General features: G+C 47.1%; 2 protein-coding genes and 2 non-coding genes across 7 annotated transcripts; all 4 read left to right on the top strand.

The window, feature by feature from the left end:
• The first annotated feature begins 2,444 nt into the window (after window positions 1-2,444).
• Window positions 2,445-7,394, top strand: RPL21 (ribosomal protein L21). 4 transcript variants are annotated; one of them, XM_013296369.3, is made up of 6 exons: window positions 2,445-2,583; window positions 3,655-3,733; window positions 4,336-4,397; window positions 5,481-5,593; window positions 6,251-6,401; window positions 7,256-7,394. In XM_013296369.3, exons 2-6 carry the CDS (start codon window positions 3,667-3,669, stop codon window positions 7,343-7,345), a joined length of 483 nt encoding a protein of 160 aa, XP_013151823.1. In that variant the 5' UTR covers window positions 2,445-2,583; window positions 3,655-3,666; the 3' UTR covers window positions 7,346-7,394. The 4 variants fall into 4 exon arrangements, with proteins under 4 accessions (XP_013151823.1, XP_027637363.1, XP_013151824.1 ...); XM_027781562.2 differs by having other exon boundaries at window positions 2,466-2,536; XM_013296370.1 differs by having other exon boundaries at window positions 2,522-2,540.
• LOC114011169 (small nucleolar RNA SNORD102) lies at window positions 5,192-5,266 on the top strand. The gene has a single exon (XR_003552996.1). It is a non-coding gene; the product is annotated as a small nucleolar RNA SNORD102 (small nucleolar RNA).
• On the top strand, window positions 5,647-5,779 carry LOC114011170 (small nucleolar RNA SNORA27). Its single transcript, XR_003552997.1, has one exon. It is a non-coding gene; the product is annotated as a small nucleolar RNA SNORA27 (small nucleolar RNA).
• A 6,983-nt stretch (window positions 7,395-14,377) lies between the features above and the next one.
• RASL11A (RAS like family 11 member A) lies at window positions 14,378-15,684 on the top strand. The gene is made up of 4 exons (XM_055803120.1): window positions 14,378-14,536; window positions 14,619-14,675; window positions 14,750-14,829; window positions 15,032-15,684. Exons 1-4 carry the CDS (start codon window positions 14,416-14,418, stop codon window positions 15,482-15,484), a joined length of 711 nt encoding a protein of 236 aa, XP_055659095.1. The 5' UTR covers window positions 14,378-14,415; the 3' UTR covers window positions 15,485-15,684.
• Window positions 15,685-16,668: the final 984 nt, after the last annotated feature.

Here is a 16,668-nt window from a genome sequence, read left to right as displayed (position 1 = left end):
TACTTTCCATCTGAAAAGCAAGGTGATGTTTTTCTAGTGCTCACTCTTCTGATGAGCCCTGTCTTTCAAGCTCCTTTCCCCAGCAACTTTTGAATTGGCTCCCATTGAAGCTGCTTTCCCTGTCTTGCTCTACCTCCAAGCCAGCAAGAGTAGCAGCGAAACATGGTCTACCATGGTGTAGCAAGACTTCTAGAGTATATCAATGGGTGGAGCACCAGCCTGGGACCTTCACAGGGTTTTAGATCTTCACATTAAACTGAGCACTGCCACTGGCATTCACCCCAGTCTTGAGGATGTGGTGTTTCTGAAGCAGAAACAGATGTGTCTGCTCTACAGCTTGGGAGAAATTGGAATCTGTATCCTACAACTGCAGTTTGATCAAGCAAGAGCAGTTTAGGCTAGCTTTCGGAGGGGATGAAGCAGGGCAGTAAGGGGAGCTATCTGCAGTCTGGAATGTAGAGCTGCAGTTCTCCCCAGTATCTGCTGGACTGCTAGCTCCAATTTCCAGACCAGAAGTCACTTCACAACTTGTGCACCTTTATCTGCTCGAGACAGCCATTATTAAGAAATCTTTTTATGAGCAACATACAAAGGCTCTGCAGTCTTTAAGTGGTCAGTAGGCCACAGTTTTGGGAAACCATGTATCAAATGTTGGTAGATAGGATGGACTGACGGACTTCTGGATCAGACCCAGACAGCATGCCCAGTGAATGATTCAATGGAGACAAACTGTGAAACATGACTGTTTCTTTCAAATGTGGATCTCAAGAAGAAACATGCTAATCGAGGTAAATGCTATGAATAAACACATACTGAAAATTTTGAATAAACCTATTGTGCAGTTTATTCAGGGAAAAAATGTAGCAAATCCTGAATGTCTTACTGGGCCCCAAATAAAGCAGAGTTCAATTAAGTTCACAGTTACTGCTCCCTTATGAATTACACTTACATGCTGTATACGCAGACATGAGTTTCAACACATGGAGTTTCTTCCCCATTCCATCCTGACTGATGTGGAGATTTGCTGTCTATGTAAATCACTGGCAAAAATAAGGCATTCACCTCACTGAAAACGCCCATCTTCCTTTATTCAATAAGGCATTTTAGGATTTGGCTTCCTGTCTTTACTTTGCTTGATATCCTCCCTGAAATCTGTTTTCAGTATGCTTCCCCACCTAAGAGCTGTTCAGGCTCTTATCTTCACACTTGGAAAAGTTTCATGGTAGGCTGAATGCATATTAAGTGATAGAAATTTTCTTTGCATAAACATCAGATGCTGTAAATTCTAGATTTTTAATAGTACAGGGCTGAAATACACTTTTTTTAAGTATAACATTTTACTCCAAGAGATTTTCTGTGTGGAGACAGGGCCTCTTCTGTTATAACATGCCCTACCAGCTAGCTTTACAGGCAGAACCTGATAGTGTATTTAATCCTCCATATCCATCCTTGTGATCCATAAATATTAAGCTAGCTTTAAAAGGATGATAGAGCTTAAGTTTTGCAAGACTACATTAGAGTAACTGTGAAGTTAATCTGAGGATCAAATATGTTTTTATATGCCACTTTAACTAATCATCCCTCCCCTAAATTAAGTAAGTGCTTCTCTTCATTCAAAACAAAAATTCCAGCAGTAGGGCAACTTCTCGCTGAGGCAAGTGTTGAACTGTCCCTGCCCGCTGAGCTCAGGGGAAGGAGGCCCTCTTTTGACTCACTCCTGCCTGCCATCAGCTTCCCGTGATGATTCCTATCTGCTCTAATACTGACGATGCACAACCACGATGAGTCACACTGTCAGCTCTGGAAGCTGCTCACCGGTCCACCTCATTTTCAGGCACCGCACTGCTGATGCAACCTGTGGCTGTATAAAGGCTCTGCGTTGAGAATCCATACTTATTTTTGTGGAAACATCTGCCACACAAATTGGAAATTACGGCATTATAGTGATAAGAAACCCCAAACCTGAGCAGCCTCTTTACTTCTGCTGTTGGTTTGCTTCTCCCACCACGCTTTTCTGCCCAGGACTACGTGGATCTCCAGCCAGGCAGCAGTGACTGTCACAGTGTAGTGGAAAGCTCACAACACTGCAACTGTAAATGTCAGTGTGCTTCTTTAATGTCATACAAAAACTTTTGCGTCGTTTGTATCTTACGGTAAGTACAAACACAATTTCCTGGGGACGGCGGACCCGCCACTCCACCACAGAACTCGCCCCTCAGGATCCCGAGCAGACACCTGCCTCGTTCTCCCGCTTCCCCGCCGCCCCCGCTGTCAGACCTCCATCACGGCACAGCCATGGAAACACCGGCATTCATCCCTGATTTAGCGAAAGGGCGGGTTAGTTCGTGGTTGTTTATCAGGATCGCCCGCACCAGGGCTTCCTTCAGCAGATTTACCGCAGGCAGGCAGGCAGGCAGGCAGGCAGGCGCCTCCCCGGGACTTTCTCTCAGGCACGGCGCGGGCAGCCGCACGAAGGCCCCGCTGTTAAGCGCGGCCGCGGCGCCGCCTCTTTCTTTTTCTGCCGAGGCGCCATTTTGTAGGTACCCACGGCGAGGTGTGCCGGGCCCTGCTCGCCGGCCTCAGGTGCCTCCCTGACTCCGGGTGGCGGCGGGCAGGCCGGGCTGGCGGCGGGGGTCCTGAAGCTCCGTCTGGGGGTGGCATGGCCTAGCTGGGGCGGGAGGTTGGGGGAGCGAGGAGGCCGCGGCCTGGAGGTCGCGGCGGGCGGCCGGATGCTGAGGGAAGGAGGGAGGGAGCGAGCGAGGGCACCGCCGAGGCAAGCGGCGGGTGCAGGTGCGGAGGAGGGGAGCTCCGCCGAGTCGGTGGTACCTGGCTGCGGGCCCGGTGAGCCCTGCGGCCGCTGGCGGGATGTCGGGGGCTGGGGAGCGGCCCGGTCCGGCCCTGGCAGCGCGGCTGAGGCGGCGCCCTGGCGTGGGGACCGCCGGCTGCGGCGGGGCTGGGGCTTCGCCGCCGTGCCTGGTGGCAGGCGTCCCTGTCGGGCCGCGGGGCGTGTGCGCCTGGTATCGGATGTAACAGTGGCTGATAATTCTGGTACTGAAGCTCTTGCCTTCTGAGTGCCTGCTGAGAAGAGGTTGAGGGAACTGGACTTAGACGACCCGGAGCAGAGGTGTCTTTGGTGGGCACCTAACAGTGCCATGATCCAGACGATGGATCCTCCTGCTTGGCAGGGGCACGTGGCTGGAGTGTGAGACAGCTGGCTTAAGTCAAAATGTGAATCTCTGGCAGCATATAAGGGAAAATTTTTTCTTCATGATAACAGCCAGGCCTCCATACCAGCTGCGCAGGGAGGCTGTGCAGTAATCTCTCTCCATCCTTAAAGGATTTCAAGACCCGACTGGATAAAGCCCTGAGCAACCTGGGTTTATCTCATAGTAGGCCTTGTTTTCAGCAGGAGCTTGAGCTAGGTGGCTTGCTAGCATCCATTCTAACCTGAGTTAACCTGTTACCTTACTATATAAATACTGTTTTTTATGAGTGTCCAAGCTAATAATGTTGCTTGAATTGACCCTACAATTTCAGAGTGGTGTCATTGTGACTAGGCTTCAAGACTTGATTTTTCTGAAACGTCTGAAAGTGTCATCAGTCAAACTTTTAGTGAATGAACTAGTACTGAATAATTTGCATTCATTTTTACAGTAATCAGCCAAAATGACGAACACAAAAGGAAAGAGGAGGGGGACACGTTATATGTTCTCAAGGCCATTTCGCAAGCATGGTGAGTATACCTTGTAGTAACAACATGATGTGAAGTTACTGACCTGTGGGATGTCAACAGTCCCTAAGTAGCATTTGTAAAACGATGGCTTCTGTCTAAAGGATTCTGACAACTTGGGCTAAAAACTGTAGAATGATGTGCAAGTAAACTCTCAGGTCTTAGAGCTTGTGCATTGGTATTGTGATTGCTTGACAGTAGTAACAATGCTAATTTCATCAGTGTTTGAAAACTAATTTGAAGGTGAACAAAATATTTCCACAGTTACACTTAAGTAAATGTACAGTTTTTTGCCTCTTAGCAATGAGCAGTGATAACAGCTGTATCCACAATGAAGTAGTGAATAGTTTAGGAATGAGATTAAAACTAATTTTTCCGGAGTTGGTTGGATTTTTTTTTTTAAATTGGGAGTTTGTGAAGAATTAGTTGCCTTTTTAAAAAAAAAGATGGGTTTGATTTCTCAAGTTTATGCCTTTGCAATGGAATTTAAATTTGAGGTTTTTAAGAAAACTTGGATCAAATGCATGAACTGTGTCCCCCACCCCATTTTGTGTGTGTGTGAAATTGTGGGCTTCATAAGTATCCAAATTTCTATTTTTTAACAGGAGTTGTCCCCCTGGCTACCTATATGCGCATCTACAAGAAGGGTGATATAGTTGATATCAAGGTACTTTCTACAATGCCATATAATTAAAAGCTAAAGCGGTGTAATCCTTTTCAGTCTCCAGTTTCTTGAGGTAGTCTTTTTTTTTTTTTTTTTTTTTGTTACTTGGGTCATGTGTGTCAACACAAGTATCTGCTGCTCACTTCTGAAGCAATACTGGAATGACTGTGCTACTGAACCAATAGTAATACTTCAGCATCACATGCTGTTCTGTGTGGGGTTTTATATATACATACATACATATATAAAAATTGGCTGTGCTTTGTTACTCTGTGTTCAGCTGAAAAAGTGAGTGAAAAGATGCCGTGTCTAATACTCAAGTTGCTGTGTAATGCTTACTAGCACTACTTCCATAGGAACCCTGGCTGTCATTTTAATAGATGTTCTGTTTTGCGTGACTTGCACCTGCTGTTCAGAAGAGCCATAGTTCATGATGGTGTAGCTAATAGTTACGTCTGTGTCTGTATCATTGTAGGACTGTACTTAAGTATGTACAGGGATGGTGATGGCAAAGTCACATTAAAACTAGAAACCAAGAAATGAATGTAAGAATACATCATATTTATAAATATAGGGGGGAAAAGTGGAGCATTAAGATCAACTGTACTTTCAAAATTAATTTGTAGTGTATCTGAAAGCCTTTCACCAAGGATTCCTACTTTGTTGAATCCTTCAGTTTCATTTCACATGCAGCATTCTCTTAACAATCACACAGAAGATGGTCTGTAATATGCTTGTTTGTTGATTGACTGTTGGAGAACTGCAGTGTTCAAAATTAATGCTTCTTGATGCGCTGGAGCTTAATGATGATTGTCTCCCGTGATTGCTTGCTGAAAGCAAAGTGATCCGTCATTTCACCGACACTGAAAGCGACCAGAGTTGTCATAGCAAAATTTGGTAGTCTTCAGATACAGAATGCATGGTTATAAATTCTAATGTACTGGTGAAATAGGAGTATTTTTAAATCAGTCTCAAATAATTGGAGATGTATACTTTAAATAACTTCTGAAAGAAAAGTCCTTGATGTTGCTTTTTTTTGCCCCCAAGTTAAAGTTTACACTTTATTCTTGTTTTACCTCTTAACAGGGTATGGGCACTGTTCAAAAAGGTATGCCCCACAAGTGTTACCATGGCAAGACTGGAAGGGTATATAATGTTACTCAGCACGCTGTGGGCATTATTGTTAACAAGCAGGTTAAGTAAGTAATAAAATTCCTTGTATTGAAACTTTGGGAAAGTTGATCTGTAATTGCACCCTCCTTTCACTTTGCCAGTTAGACAGTTATTGTCTTGATTGGTCATTCAAGGTGGGTAAAGTGTATATCCTTTTTATAACCCAAGCAAATGATGCTTATTTGACTTGGATCCTGTCAAAGGAAACAGTTTTTATTTTTCTGAGGAATACTTTAAGTGATGTTAGCTAATGGAGATTTTCAGACAACTTTCACATTGGTACAGAAATCCTTTCTAAATACTAATTTATATTTGTAGCTGTATTCAACTGGATTTTGTACAGTTTAGTCAGAAGAGGACAAGTGTGGGGTTTTTTCCCCAGGAGTTGGACTGTAGTACAGTGGAAATAAAATTATTTGTTTGTATGCTATAAGGGTAAAAATACGTATTTCCCATAATCTTAACCCAAAATTGTCAGCATGTTGTTAGATATTAATAAGCTTTCAGTTATGCAAGTTATATCTGATTTGTATCTGCAGCAGTGTATTTTCAGTGATTGCCTGTTAAAGAAAAATTAACTGTAATTGAGCTTATGGAGTTAACTCATGTAAGGGCTGTAAAACTAGCTTGGAAGTAGCCTTTTTTCCAAGTGCAGTAGATTAAAAACTGATTCCCTTTCCTAGGGGCAAGATTCTTGCCAAGAGAATTAATGTGCGTATTGAGCATATTAAACATTCCAAGAGCAGAGACAGCTTTCTGCAGCGTGTGAAAGAGAATGAAAAGAAGAAAAAGGAAGCAAAAGAAAAAGGCATTTGGGTTCAACTGAAACGTCAGGTAATATTTTTATGGTAGTTGACACGTTGATTCAGCTCAAATAAAAACCAGCTAGAACTAAAACCATTTGAGTAAGATGTTGTTTTCTTCCAAAACAACGGTATTATGCCATAAACGGAGCTCTTTCTGTCTGGTTTTGAAAAGCAAAACAAAACCAAATCCCCACCACACTTGAATTAAGCTGCTTACAGCATTCTGAAAAATCCAGGTCTGTGGCAGATTGTGTTGGAGGTGTCTGCTGCTGCCACCCTCACTTTGATTCGCAGTCGTTTTGAGGGAGGTTATTCTTTGAGTAGAGCGGCAGCATGCCGTGTGTCTGCATCGGAGCTGTCAGATATGTTTGGTGCCTGAACAGAGAACTGCAATGTTCCTGGATGGAAATTGTTGCCTTGGCTGTGACGAAGGGACAGATGCTTCCTGTCCTGTTGCTGATCTGCAGCAGGAGTTCTGGCTGGTTTCTAGCATCAGTGTTGTCTTTAGTTTAGTTGAATTTAGCTGCAACAGTTTCTGTTGTAACCCTTTAAGAAAAGAATGAATAAGTAGACTTCGGAGAGGAGATAATGGCTGTTCCTTCTGGAACCTCCGGGTACATTACTTCATGTTAATGTGGTTAGTAAATTGCAGAAGGTAAATTGTAGGGTTTTTTCATTCAGCAATGAAAGTCAAGCGCACTTCTAGCAGATCATTTTCTTACTGCTATTCTTTGGAGCAAATTTTAAAGACACTAGGAATGGTAAAATTGCTGTAAATGTTTATATAATAGTATGTTAAATGGTTGTCAAAATGAATTTTCAGTAAGGTTGCTTTTGAGTTTGTGCCATGAGTTTTCTTTTCTTTCTTTTTCCTGTTTACAGCCTGCTCCACCGAGAGAAGCACACTTTGTGAGAACGAATGGCAAGGATCCAGAGCTGCTGGAGCCAATTCCCTATGAATTCATGGCATAATACATATTTTAAAAAAAATAAATTAAAGATCTGGTTTTGGACAAGTGTATGTGATTGTGGCTGTTTCCTTTACTTTTTTGGAACAGATGCTTTAGAAACCTTTTCTTCCATTGAAGTTTATTTAACTTGTCTTGCATGGTGCTTGTTTATTTAAATCATCTGCAGCTCTTGCTGATCAGTTTAGTCATTTTTATAGACCATAAATTCTGGGAACACTGAAATTTGCTAATGCTTAGTGATGATCATGAGGTAATCGTGGCATATTTCACCAGCAAACTAAGAGCATATACCAAAAATTGTATAGTATCACTTGAAGGTTTAATCTTTTTAGTGGGAAATGAGATAACAGGCTTCACACTTCATTCATACAAACTTCTGGCTAAGGGGCCTCAGATTAATACCAAAGAATTGTGGAAACTGTTTTTGAAAGCAACCTTGAAATGGCCGTGAGTGGATTTTGGCGTTACACCATTGTAACCTGTAAAAGAAGGGGGTTTAGAACATCCCCAGGCCAATAAGCATCCTTATGAAATAGTAGCTTAGAAAAGGCCTTAATTCCAAACTGCCAGCCTTTGTAATTTGATTTTTGTATTATTATTTTAATTGGCTGGTATAGGTGAACACTTGCATTTTGTATGTTTATTGCATGACCGTTGAACCTAAACACCTACCTGGATGTTCTAATGCATTCCTTCCATCCCATTGATTTATTGATGCTTCACAAAAACCCGGTGCTACCTGATCAGTGTTTTTTAAATGGAAGAACATCTTCAGCCAACTACTGAACTAACCAGTGCTGGTTTTGTGAGCTTTGTTTGAAATGGTGTGAAGCTTGCTAAAGAAACTGCTGACGGTAACCTTCATGGTTAGATTTGAAAATGTATAAACTCAAGCTTAACTGTGTTACAGCTGCGGATAAATCATATTTTACCTTTGTAAGTGTAATGTAAGGCATTGCTTAGCTACCACAAGTAAGTCATATAAAGGTGATCTCTTTTGCATGTAAAGAGAGTAAAATACTAGAGAAGCTAATGACCTCAAGCAATTTTGTAGGTATTGACTGTTGAAAATTATGGAATGGTCAATTGCAGGACAGCTAATAAGTTTGGGAGTAAGAAATGGAGAGATGTTAAGATTTGCTTTTTTCCTTCATTTTGAGGTGCCTTAAGCAGAAGAGTCAAGCTGTACAGATTACTTATAAATTAAAGGGTTAATGCGTGTTTGCGTTTACCTAACATTCAATTGTGGGTGATTCCATTCTCATGGAATGTAGTTGTAGGATGTTGAATTGATTGTCTGGCTTGGCCTTAAGGGTGGCAGGCTTTTTAGGCACAAGAGATTCAAAATCCCAGTGAGCAGATGCTGTGTCTGAGGTTTCTCCAAGCCCCTGTCTCGGAAGATGAAGCAGGCTGTATAGTTGGAATGACTTTGGAAATGCCTTGAAGATGATGGAGCAAAGCCTACCTGTTAACAGACAGATACACTACCTAGTATTGTGTATTTTGACACTGCATGGATTGGACATGGAGTGCACCACCGTCTCCTGAAGTGAGGTTGATGTGTTCACTGTAGCAGCTTATGCGTGTAGTTTTTATGATCAAGTGGGATTTTCTGGGAGCAGTTAGATTTGCATACTAAGCCTTAGACCTTTATCAGCTGTTTTGGCTTGTCAGTTTCCACAACAAATTAAAAATCTGTGTTTGGCTCACAAGCATTGTTTTCCATTAGGGTTTGCATCTGAAGGAATTAAGTGGGAGGCTTTCTTGGGTACAAGCTGTGGTGATGGTATGTTAGATTTATTTTTTTTTCTCATGCACGCTTGTGTAAGTTGTTTAGGTCTGTGTTTGGTTTGTACTTCTCAGTATTGCAGTGAATTATCAGTAGCAACATGATGAAATGGTTAACCTTCAGTGGTGGGTAGTTCTAAATTTCTGAACTTGCTTCCAACAATTTGGAATAGTAAGACTAGACAGCATATAGTCTCACTTAAGAGCTGTGCTTCAAGAGACACCGTGCATTACAGCGGTTTCCAATTTATTTGGTTTCAGTGTTTTTAAGGTCACTATGCCAACAGTAGATGCTCATGTATTTGGAAGCTGTGTGTGGGCTGGGAGGAGAAGGAGAGGGTGCTTCCCTTGGTCAGGATTCCCAGAAATGACTGAAAATGAAATTGTTTGTACCGGAAGAGAATAGCCTTTTTTGGGGTTTTTACTGTTTGAAAACAGAACAAGTTAACTAAGGTTTGGTTGGCCTGTCTTGGGTGTGTAGATACTACCTGTTAGTTGCTGTCAGTGCAGTGGTGGTTTTCCTGGTAGTCTCAGGTTTGCAGAAGCACAGCCCGGATATTTACAGGTCTTGGTATCTGCTGTTGAAGTTTGCTTCCCTCATGTTCAGCTGCCCTGTTTTTGCACAGTCCTGACGAAAGAGGGAGATCTGTGAATTGAGAAAAGTTGAATAACTGCCTGTCAGGACACCTTCAGTCATGAAACTAGAGTCTAACTTGAAACGTGTCCTTCTTGATGGGATAGTTTTAAGTGCATGTGGGACTTGCCAAAGGTGTGGGAAGAAAGGGAAGTGATGTTGGCAGTTCAGCCTCTCCACCCAGAGGGGTGGAGAAAGTGTGCTTGCTTGTGGTGGTTGGGTTGCAAGTTCTCCCCTTTGGCTTGCTCTGGAAGGGGTTTTGCACACTTGACCCATAAGCTGTAACCAGTTCTCTGTGGTCCTGTTCTGAGGCTGTGCTTAGCATGCAAAACCTCGCCATGAGCATGTCAGCTACAAGCTAGCTACAAGCTCTTCATACCATGACAGCCGAATTTTGTTTCATTCCGTGATACTTTGAATTGTGGAGAGCTGTTGTGAAATCTGGAAAGCTATAGGTTTCCCATACAATTGGACACACTGTGAGCTAGCAGAATTCAGGAATCCCTAGTTCAAAAGCCAGTTTTGCAGAAGTTTGGTGTATGTTAACCTGTCATCCAGTCCCCTTCTAGCACAGAGGCTTTGTTACCCCAGAGCTGGTGGACAGGCGGTTCCTGTCCAACGTGTGGAGAGTGAAGTGGCTGTGGATTAGCACAAGCCATTACACTTCAGTGTGGTGCTTTGTCGCTGTTTCGTAGAGCCTAATTAGGAGGTGGGGGCCGAGCTGTCTCCTTACCAGGTTCTACTGCCTCGAACCTTTGCAGCTGGTGCCCTGCCAGGATGTCATGCGGTCTTTAGACAGGCAGGGAAGCCACCTGAGCTGTTGGCTTTGTCCTTTTTTAGTGTATCCGTGACACCAAGACCTCAGGTTTCCCGAGGGCTGTGTAGGCAGTGTTCATGCTAACACTGTGTGTGGCCAGGAAGGTCAGTGAAAGGACCGGGGAGGAGGAACCATGCCCATGCAAAGGGGCTGTGGGCTGAGGGCCCTAGGAGGGAGCAGATGAAGTGTGCGTGCCTGAGGGGAGCAAGGGATGTATGGACACCTCCATCCCCATTCCTGGTGGGGGGCAGGTAAGCAGCTGCCGTGGGGATATGCTAACAATCCATGCTTATGTAATCTTCCTGTTGGGTGTATCAGATGGGGGAAAACGGTCTTGACCACTCAGTTGTCCTCAGCGCAGTCCTGGACTTGGCAGGTTCATGGCCCTCATGATGAAAGGGACGTCTAGCATCCCAGACACAGATCCTGTGCGGGGGTGTCCTGGCTGGTCCAGAGGGTGCCAAGAGCAGCCTGTACACCTGCCAGAGGAGGTGACGCTCCCTGTCCCACCAGGCAGGACAGGCTCGCCCTGTCCTTGCAGACTGCAAGGCACCATGGATTCCTGTAGTTCAGGTGTGTGGTGAAAAGACAAGGTTCAACTGAGCTCGTCATTGTCTGGGTAGCCCCTCATGACTTGGGGGGTGTGTGTGCGTGCGCACGCGCATGTGTGGGTAGTGTCTCCCACAGTGCAGGGGGCACCTTCTGCTGCACACAGTCTTCTCCTTGCATGGGAAGAAGGTACCAGCTGTCCCTGCAATCCACAGGGCAGTGGTATGGAAGACGCAGATTACGAGCTCTTCCTGTCCATGCATCTCCCTTGGTGGACGTACTATGAAGGTCTACATAAGAATCAACTTGTAGCTGCTGGGATTTATGTTGTCATAACCATCCTTGTTGAAGCGTGGGGTAGGGACATCACTCCCATCACCACCCATACAGCTCAGGAACCCAGAAAAATAGAAAGCTCTGGCTAAGGTTGCTGATTTAAGTTTCCACTATTTGGGTGCTGGCCCTTGGGCCCTCAGTCACCTTTTTGTCCATGCCCACTCCAAACTCCTTGGCTGTTGATCAGCAGGCATTGGGGAGTCTAAGGAATACCTGCGGTCTTGCCTTGTGCTCCTGAAAGTTCCTAGGAGAGTGGTGAAGCCATGCCAGCTCACAGCAAAGGTTCTTGCCAGTGCTTCTCCACGTGGAAAAGCTTTGTGCTTGCTGCTGGTTATCTCACATGGTCCTACCATTCTTAAGCCCAGAACTTCTAGCTGACTCCACCACAGCAGCAGAGACTCCCAGGAAAACACTGTATTCTGTTTCTTAGAGAAGAGCTCCAGAGGCTCTCGGGACAGCCTTCCTGCTGCAGCCACAGCAGTAAGTCACCTACTCCCTCCCCCCAAAGTACCCGCTGTTGATTGTTGCCAGGGCTCGGAACAGGGAGGTGGGTCAGGCAGGTTGTGGTGTCCCTGGGTCATCGTGTGAACAGGAGTGAGTGGTGTTGCTGTGGGAAAGGGGATAGTGATAGGCCATAGGGATGGTGGCATGGGCCACCTGCATGGGATGGATGGAAGTGCAGCGTGGCACTTCCAAATACAATCTCCAGCTGAGAAAGGAAAGGCTCCTTGGGATAGCTTTGAGGTTCATACATCCCAGGGATTGCTTAGCATGGGGACAGCTAATCTGAGCCCCCCTATGTGAGGAATCTGAGCCCCAGCTGCTTCGGCCTGCTGAACTGCTCCTGTTGCACCAGAGTAGGTGCTGATGGAGAGACAGCTCATCACCCCCCTGGGAATTAATTCCTTTGCAGGCTTTCCTACCTGGGTTTCTGCACTGTCATCTCCGTGCCTGACCATCACCGTCTGCCCTTTCAGGGTGCTCTCAGCAGCAGGCGAGGCAGCATGAGCTCTACAGCTGCCCAGGAAAAGAGTAGCTCCTCAAGTTTTGGGAACGGTGTTATGTTAATACTACTGCTTTCACAGCTCGGCACCTGGGAATCATCTGCCTGGAGTGGACTCTGTTCAGTAGCCTTCCAAGGGCATGCTGCACTGAGTCTGATAGCTCTTTTGTAAAGAAACGTGTAAGAATAGCCTGGCTGGCACTGCGAGCGAGGCCAAAGACAAGTGGTCCCATGACAATGAGAGCAGATGACGGTAGCATGAACCTCTGGAAACCAAAAGCTTTTAGTGGTACAAGAGAAATCTTGTTTATAAAATGAAAAGGGCTCACTGGCGTGGTGGGGAGTGTAGAAATTTTAGAGGCAATCAGTTTTTGAAGGTGAAAAGTGCCCTTGATGTTAGGGGTTCTTAGGCACTAGAGTAACGCAAATAATCAACAGCACTTCTTTCACCGTGCTCTTGTGCAGGCACTGCTTCAACAGGTTAATTAGCATGGCCTTAACTTCTGTGAAGTGTGTGCAACCCTTCAGCAAAGAGCAGCATGGAATCACCACCAGGTAGAACATTTCTGGGGTGCCAGGGGAGGATCTTTAAATAGGGCAGAATGTTGTTGTGGGGGGTGGCTGGTCCTTTGGCTGCTGTGGGGTGCAGAGCCTGAGCTATGCCTCTGCTCCCTGCACAAACTCCGTGCCCATGGGCAGCAGGGTCCCCACCCTTGTCCCCACAGTGCCAAGCGTTTACTTTCCTCAGTGACATCTTTGCTCCAGCAGAGCAGAGCTGGCAGCATTGTTCTGGTGTTGTCATGTTGCTGGAGGGACTGGGGCTGAGGATGCCCAGAGAAGTGCGGAGCAGGTTGGGTACCTGGGCCCTTGCAGGGATGTAGGGAGAAAGCAAGAGGGAGGACAAGAGGAAAGCAAGGAAAAACATGACTTGTGTGCATCTCCAGAGAGCTGTATTGAAGGGAGCGCAGCAGCAGCACACAGCCCCACTACTGCTGAGGTTCAGCTCTGTTGCCTGCATGCAGGTGACCAGGGGTGCCTGGGCTGCCCACAGCAGTGCCGTCACCCCATGGTGCTGGGCTGTGAGACAGCGGTGAGACTGCTCCTTTTGAGTACCAGCCTGCTGGCCGCCTCCATCTCGTTTCCTTTGTGTGTATCTCCCAGATGAAAATGAAACAGCCCTTGAACGGATTATTCATCTTGTGAACGCTTACACGCTTGCAAAGCAGCGTGCTGCAGCAGTGGTTTTACAGGAGCCAGGGCAACCATTGGCAGAGGCTGGAGCATCTGTGCAGCTGTTCGTGGCTTTGAGACTCCTTTAATGGCAGCCTGTGGTGGAGCACCTTCTTGTTTGGAGCTTTCTTCCCCTTCAAAAAACCAAAGGGCCTCGTCCAGACCTTAAGGCCCCCGTGGACTGCTTTGGTTTCGGGGCTGGCTGTTGCTTGATCCACAAAGCTGGGGTTTTGGGGCTGGCTGGGGAGGGATGTGTCCAGGTGTGGGAAACAAGTTAGCCTGAGAGAAAAGAATAAACCGCTCCCTTCTTTTCGTGTGGGGAGGGTGCAGGAAGCAGGAGCCCCTTGCAGCGGTTGGGGCCGGTGCGGGGGAGCACCCCGTTACTGCCCGGCGGGGGTGATGCAGGCGGGGTGCCGCTGTGTCCGGGTTGCCCGGGCTGTCCCCTGCCCCGCTGGTGCCCGCGCCCAGGGCGGAGGGATGGGGATGGGGGCGCCCCACGGGCTGGGAACGGGGCAGGGGGTGGTGGGGAAGGGGCCGGGTACAAGCGCGGGGGGGGCGGGAGCTGCGGGGCGGTACCGCCGGGGGCGGTGGCCGGGCTGGGGGCGGTGCAGCCGGCGGGGCGGCCCCGCCACGGCGCTGCTGGCGGAGCCTTGAAAAGCCGCTGCCGGGGGAGCCGAGCCGAGCTGAGCCGGGCCGGGCCGGGCCGCGCCTCCCATGCGCCTGCCCAGCATGTCCCAGCCCTTCCTGCTGGCGCCCATCGCCGAGTGCGCCCCGGGGCCGCCCGGCGCCCAGCTCCGCCTGGCCGTGCTGGGCGCCCGCGGGGTGGGCAAGAGCGGTGAGTGCGGGGGGGGGGCGGGGGGCGCGGGCTGCCCCTCTCCCCGCGTCCCCCCGCCTGACGCGGCCGCTCTGTCTTGCAGCGATGATCGTGCGGTTCTTGACGAAGCGGTTCATCGGCGACTACGAGCCCAACACAGGTGAGGCAGGGGGCGGCGGGGCGCGGCGGGGCCCCCGCGGCCGGGCTGGTGCCTGACGGCTCTCTGCTCCCCAGGCAACCTCTACTCCAGGCTGGTCCAGCTGGAGGGGGACCCCGTCGCCGTGCAAATCCAAGACACGCCGGGGTGCATCCAGGTACGGAGGTGCTTCAGATCGATCGGTTCTTCTCCGCCACCTGAAGGCTCAGCTTCTGAGCCTCGCTTTCCCAGGGCCAGGGTGGGCAGCTCTGTCTCCTGAGACTGAGCTCAGCCTTCCCCTTGGAGCCGGTGCTGTCTATAGTACAAGCTCTATGCTTTCACGGCACGACACCAAATCTGGGCTCTCTGTTGTACCGCAGGTGCAGGAGGACTGTGTGCAGGTGCTAGACTCCCTGTCCAGGTGTGTGAAGTGGGCAGAGGGCTTCCTTCTGGTCTACTCCATCACAGACTACAGCAGCTACCAGTCAGTCCGACCTCTCTACCAGCACATACGCAAGGTCCACCCAGATGCCAGGACTCCCGTCATAATTGTGGGGAACAAGGCAGACCTCCTCCATGCCAGGCAAGTACAGGCGAAAGAGGGACTACAGCTGGCAAACGAACTGGGCAGCCTGTTCTTGGAAATCTCCACGAGCGATGACTCCCAAGGTGTCTGTGATGTTTTCCAGTATCTTTGCAAGGAGGTCAGCAAACTACAGCATGCCGGCAGCACGGACAGGAGGCGGTCATCCATCATCCCTCGGCCCAAATCTCCCAACATGCAAGATCTAAAGAGACGTTTCAAACAGGCTTTGTCTTCCAAAGTCAAATAAGCCCCCTGATGAGATCCTGTGTGATTCGACAGACTTTATTTTTGTAAACTTGTTAATAAAAATCTTTATTTTTGTACTAAAGCCAGCGGTATGGAAGTAAGTATGTTGAAGCTTGTCATTTTCTTGCCATTCTCACTTGTTTGACTGGTTGAGTTATTTAAAAATAATAAATAAAAAAAGCTGCATTGCAACTAAATAGAGGGAGTTGGAGAAGGTTGGGTTTTTTTGCCAGGAGGTTTTGATTCCATTTCTGTTTTGGGCTGGGATATGCTGTTTTTATCCCGCTCAGATACTTTTTTGGGGCCTCTGTTTCCTGTTTGTAAAATAGGAGCGATAATGATGTAACACTCGCCTGCTGTTATAAAACGCTTGGAAAGCCTTTGATGGAAAGCTTTATATGGAGAGAAAAAAAGCTCTATTAAACGTGAAAATGTAAAACTGTCTGTAACAATTCTGGTTATAGTAGGATCACTTTCCTCCCTCAAAACTGCTGTTTTGCTTGCACCTGTAATTGCCTGGATGATGATAAGCTGTTAGGAATGAATTTCGGTTTCTGATGTTCTTTAGAGATGTATCCCACAGAATTAATCTTTTGAGCCCCAAGCATTTAACAGGAGGGTTGAGTTTCTCCTAGTGATTACCATGGAAGAAAGTGCTGAGCAATCCGCAGCAGAGGAGTGTGTGGGATGGCTCTTGCTTTCTCTGGAGATGTGTGATAGGAAGGACTGATGCGTAGGTTCCCTTAACAGAAAATAGCTACATTTAAAAGGAATTGCATCTTTTATGTTCCCCAGGGCAATTTTGTCGCCATTGGAAACAGGTCAGACTCTACTCTTCCTTCACATAAGCTCTAAACCATACTAGAATGGGTTTTATTAACTGCTTGCTGGGTGTCTGAGCTTGGAATGTGGGGTTTTGCACTTCAAATATGCCTTTGAAGCATGTGCATGGTGTTGGTAAAAAATAAAGCTCTACTCCACGCTCAGTAAGTGTGGAAGTGGAGTCATCTGTACAGGGCAAAACTTGCTGTCCCCACTCAAGCTCAACTCCAGTAAGAGATATGTGGATTTGATTTGATTTGATTATTTTAACCTCGCAGATTAAGTCCAAAGACTGTTTTCTTCTGCCCTTTTCTTAGGAAAGGTGGCAGGTAGCTGCTGTGTAACTCCTTGTACTGCAGGGAC

The sequence above is a fragment of the Falco peregrinus genome, chromosome 4 (genome assembly GCF_023634155.1).
Source record: "Falco peregrinus isolate bFalPer1 chromosome 4, bFalPer1.pri, whole genome shotgun sequence".
NCBI classification, from domain to species: Eukaryota; Metazoa; Chordata; class Aves; order Falconiformes; family Falconidae; genus Falco; species Falco peregrinus.
This window is presented reverse-complemented; position numbering and strand designations above follow the sequence as displayed.

What these genes read in the sequence shown, in the direction of transcription:
- RASL11A (XM_055803120.1), top strand. Translation starts at nt 14,416, where the DNA reads ATGCGCCTGCCCAGCATGTCCCAGCCCTTCCTGCTGGCGCCCATCGCC. An exon ending in CCGCGGGGTGGGCAAGAGCG is followed by an intron (nt 14,537 to 14,618) that starts GTGAGTGCGGGG and finishes TCTGTCTTGCAG; the next exon opens with CGATGATCGTGCGGTTCTTG. An exon ending in CGACTACGAGCCCAACACAG is followed by an intron (nt 14,676 to 14,749) that starts GTGAGGCAGGGG and finishes TCTGCTCCCCAG; the next exon opens with GCAACCTCTACTCCAGGCTG.
- RPL21 (XM_013296369.3), top strand. Translation starts at nt 3,667, where the DNA reads ATGACGAACACAAAAGGAAAGAGGAGGGGGACACGTTATATGTTCTCA. An exon ending in GTGATATAGTTGATATCAAG is followed by an intron (nt 4,398 to 5,480) that starts GTACTTTCTACA and finishes ACCTCTTAACAG; the next exon opens with GGTATGGGCACTGTTCAAAA. An exon ending in GGGTTCAACTGAAACGTCAG is followed by an intron (nt 6,402 to 7,255) that starts GTAATATTTTTA and finishes TCCTGTTTACAG; the next exon opens with CCTGCTCCACCGAGAGAAGC.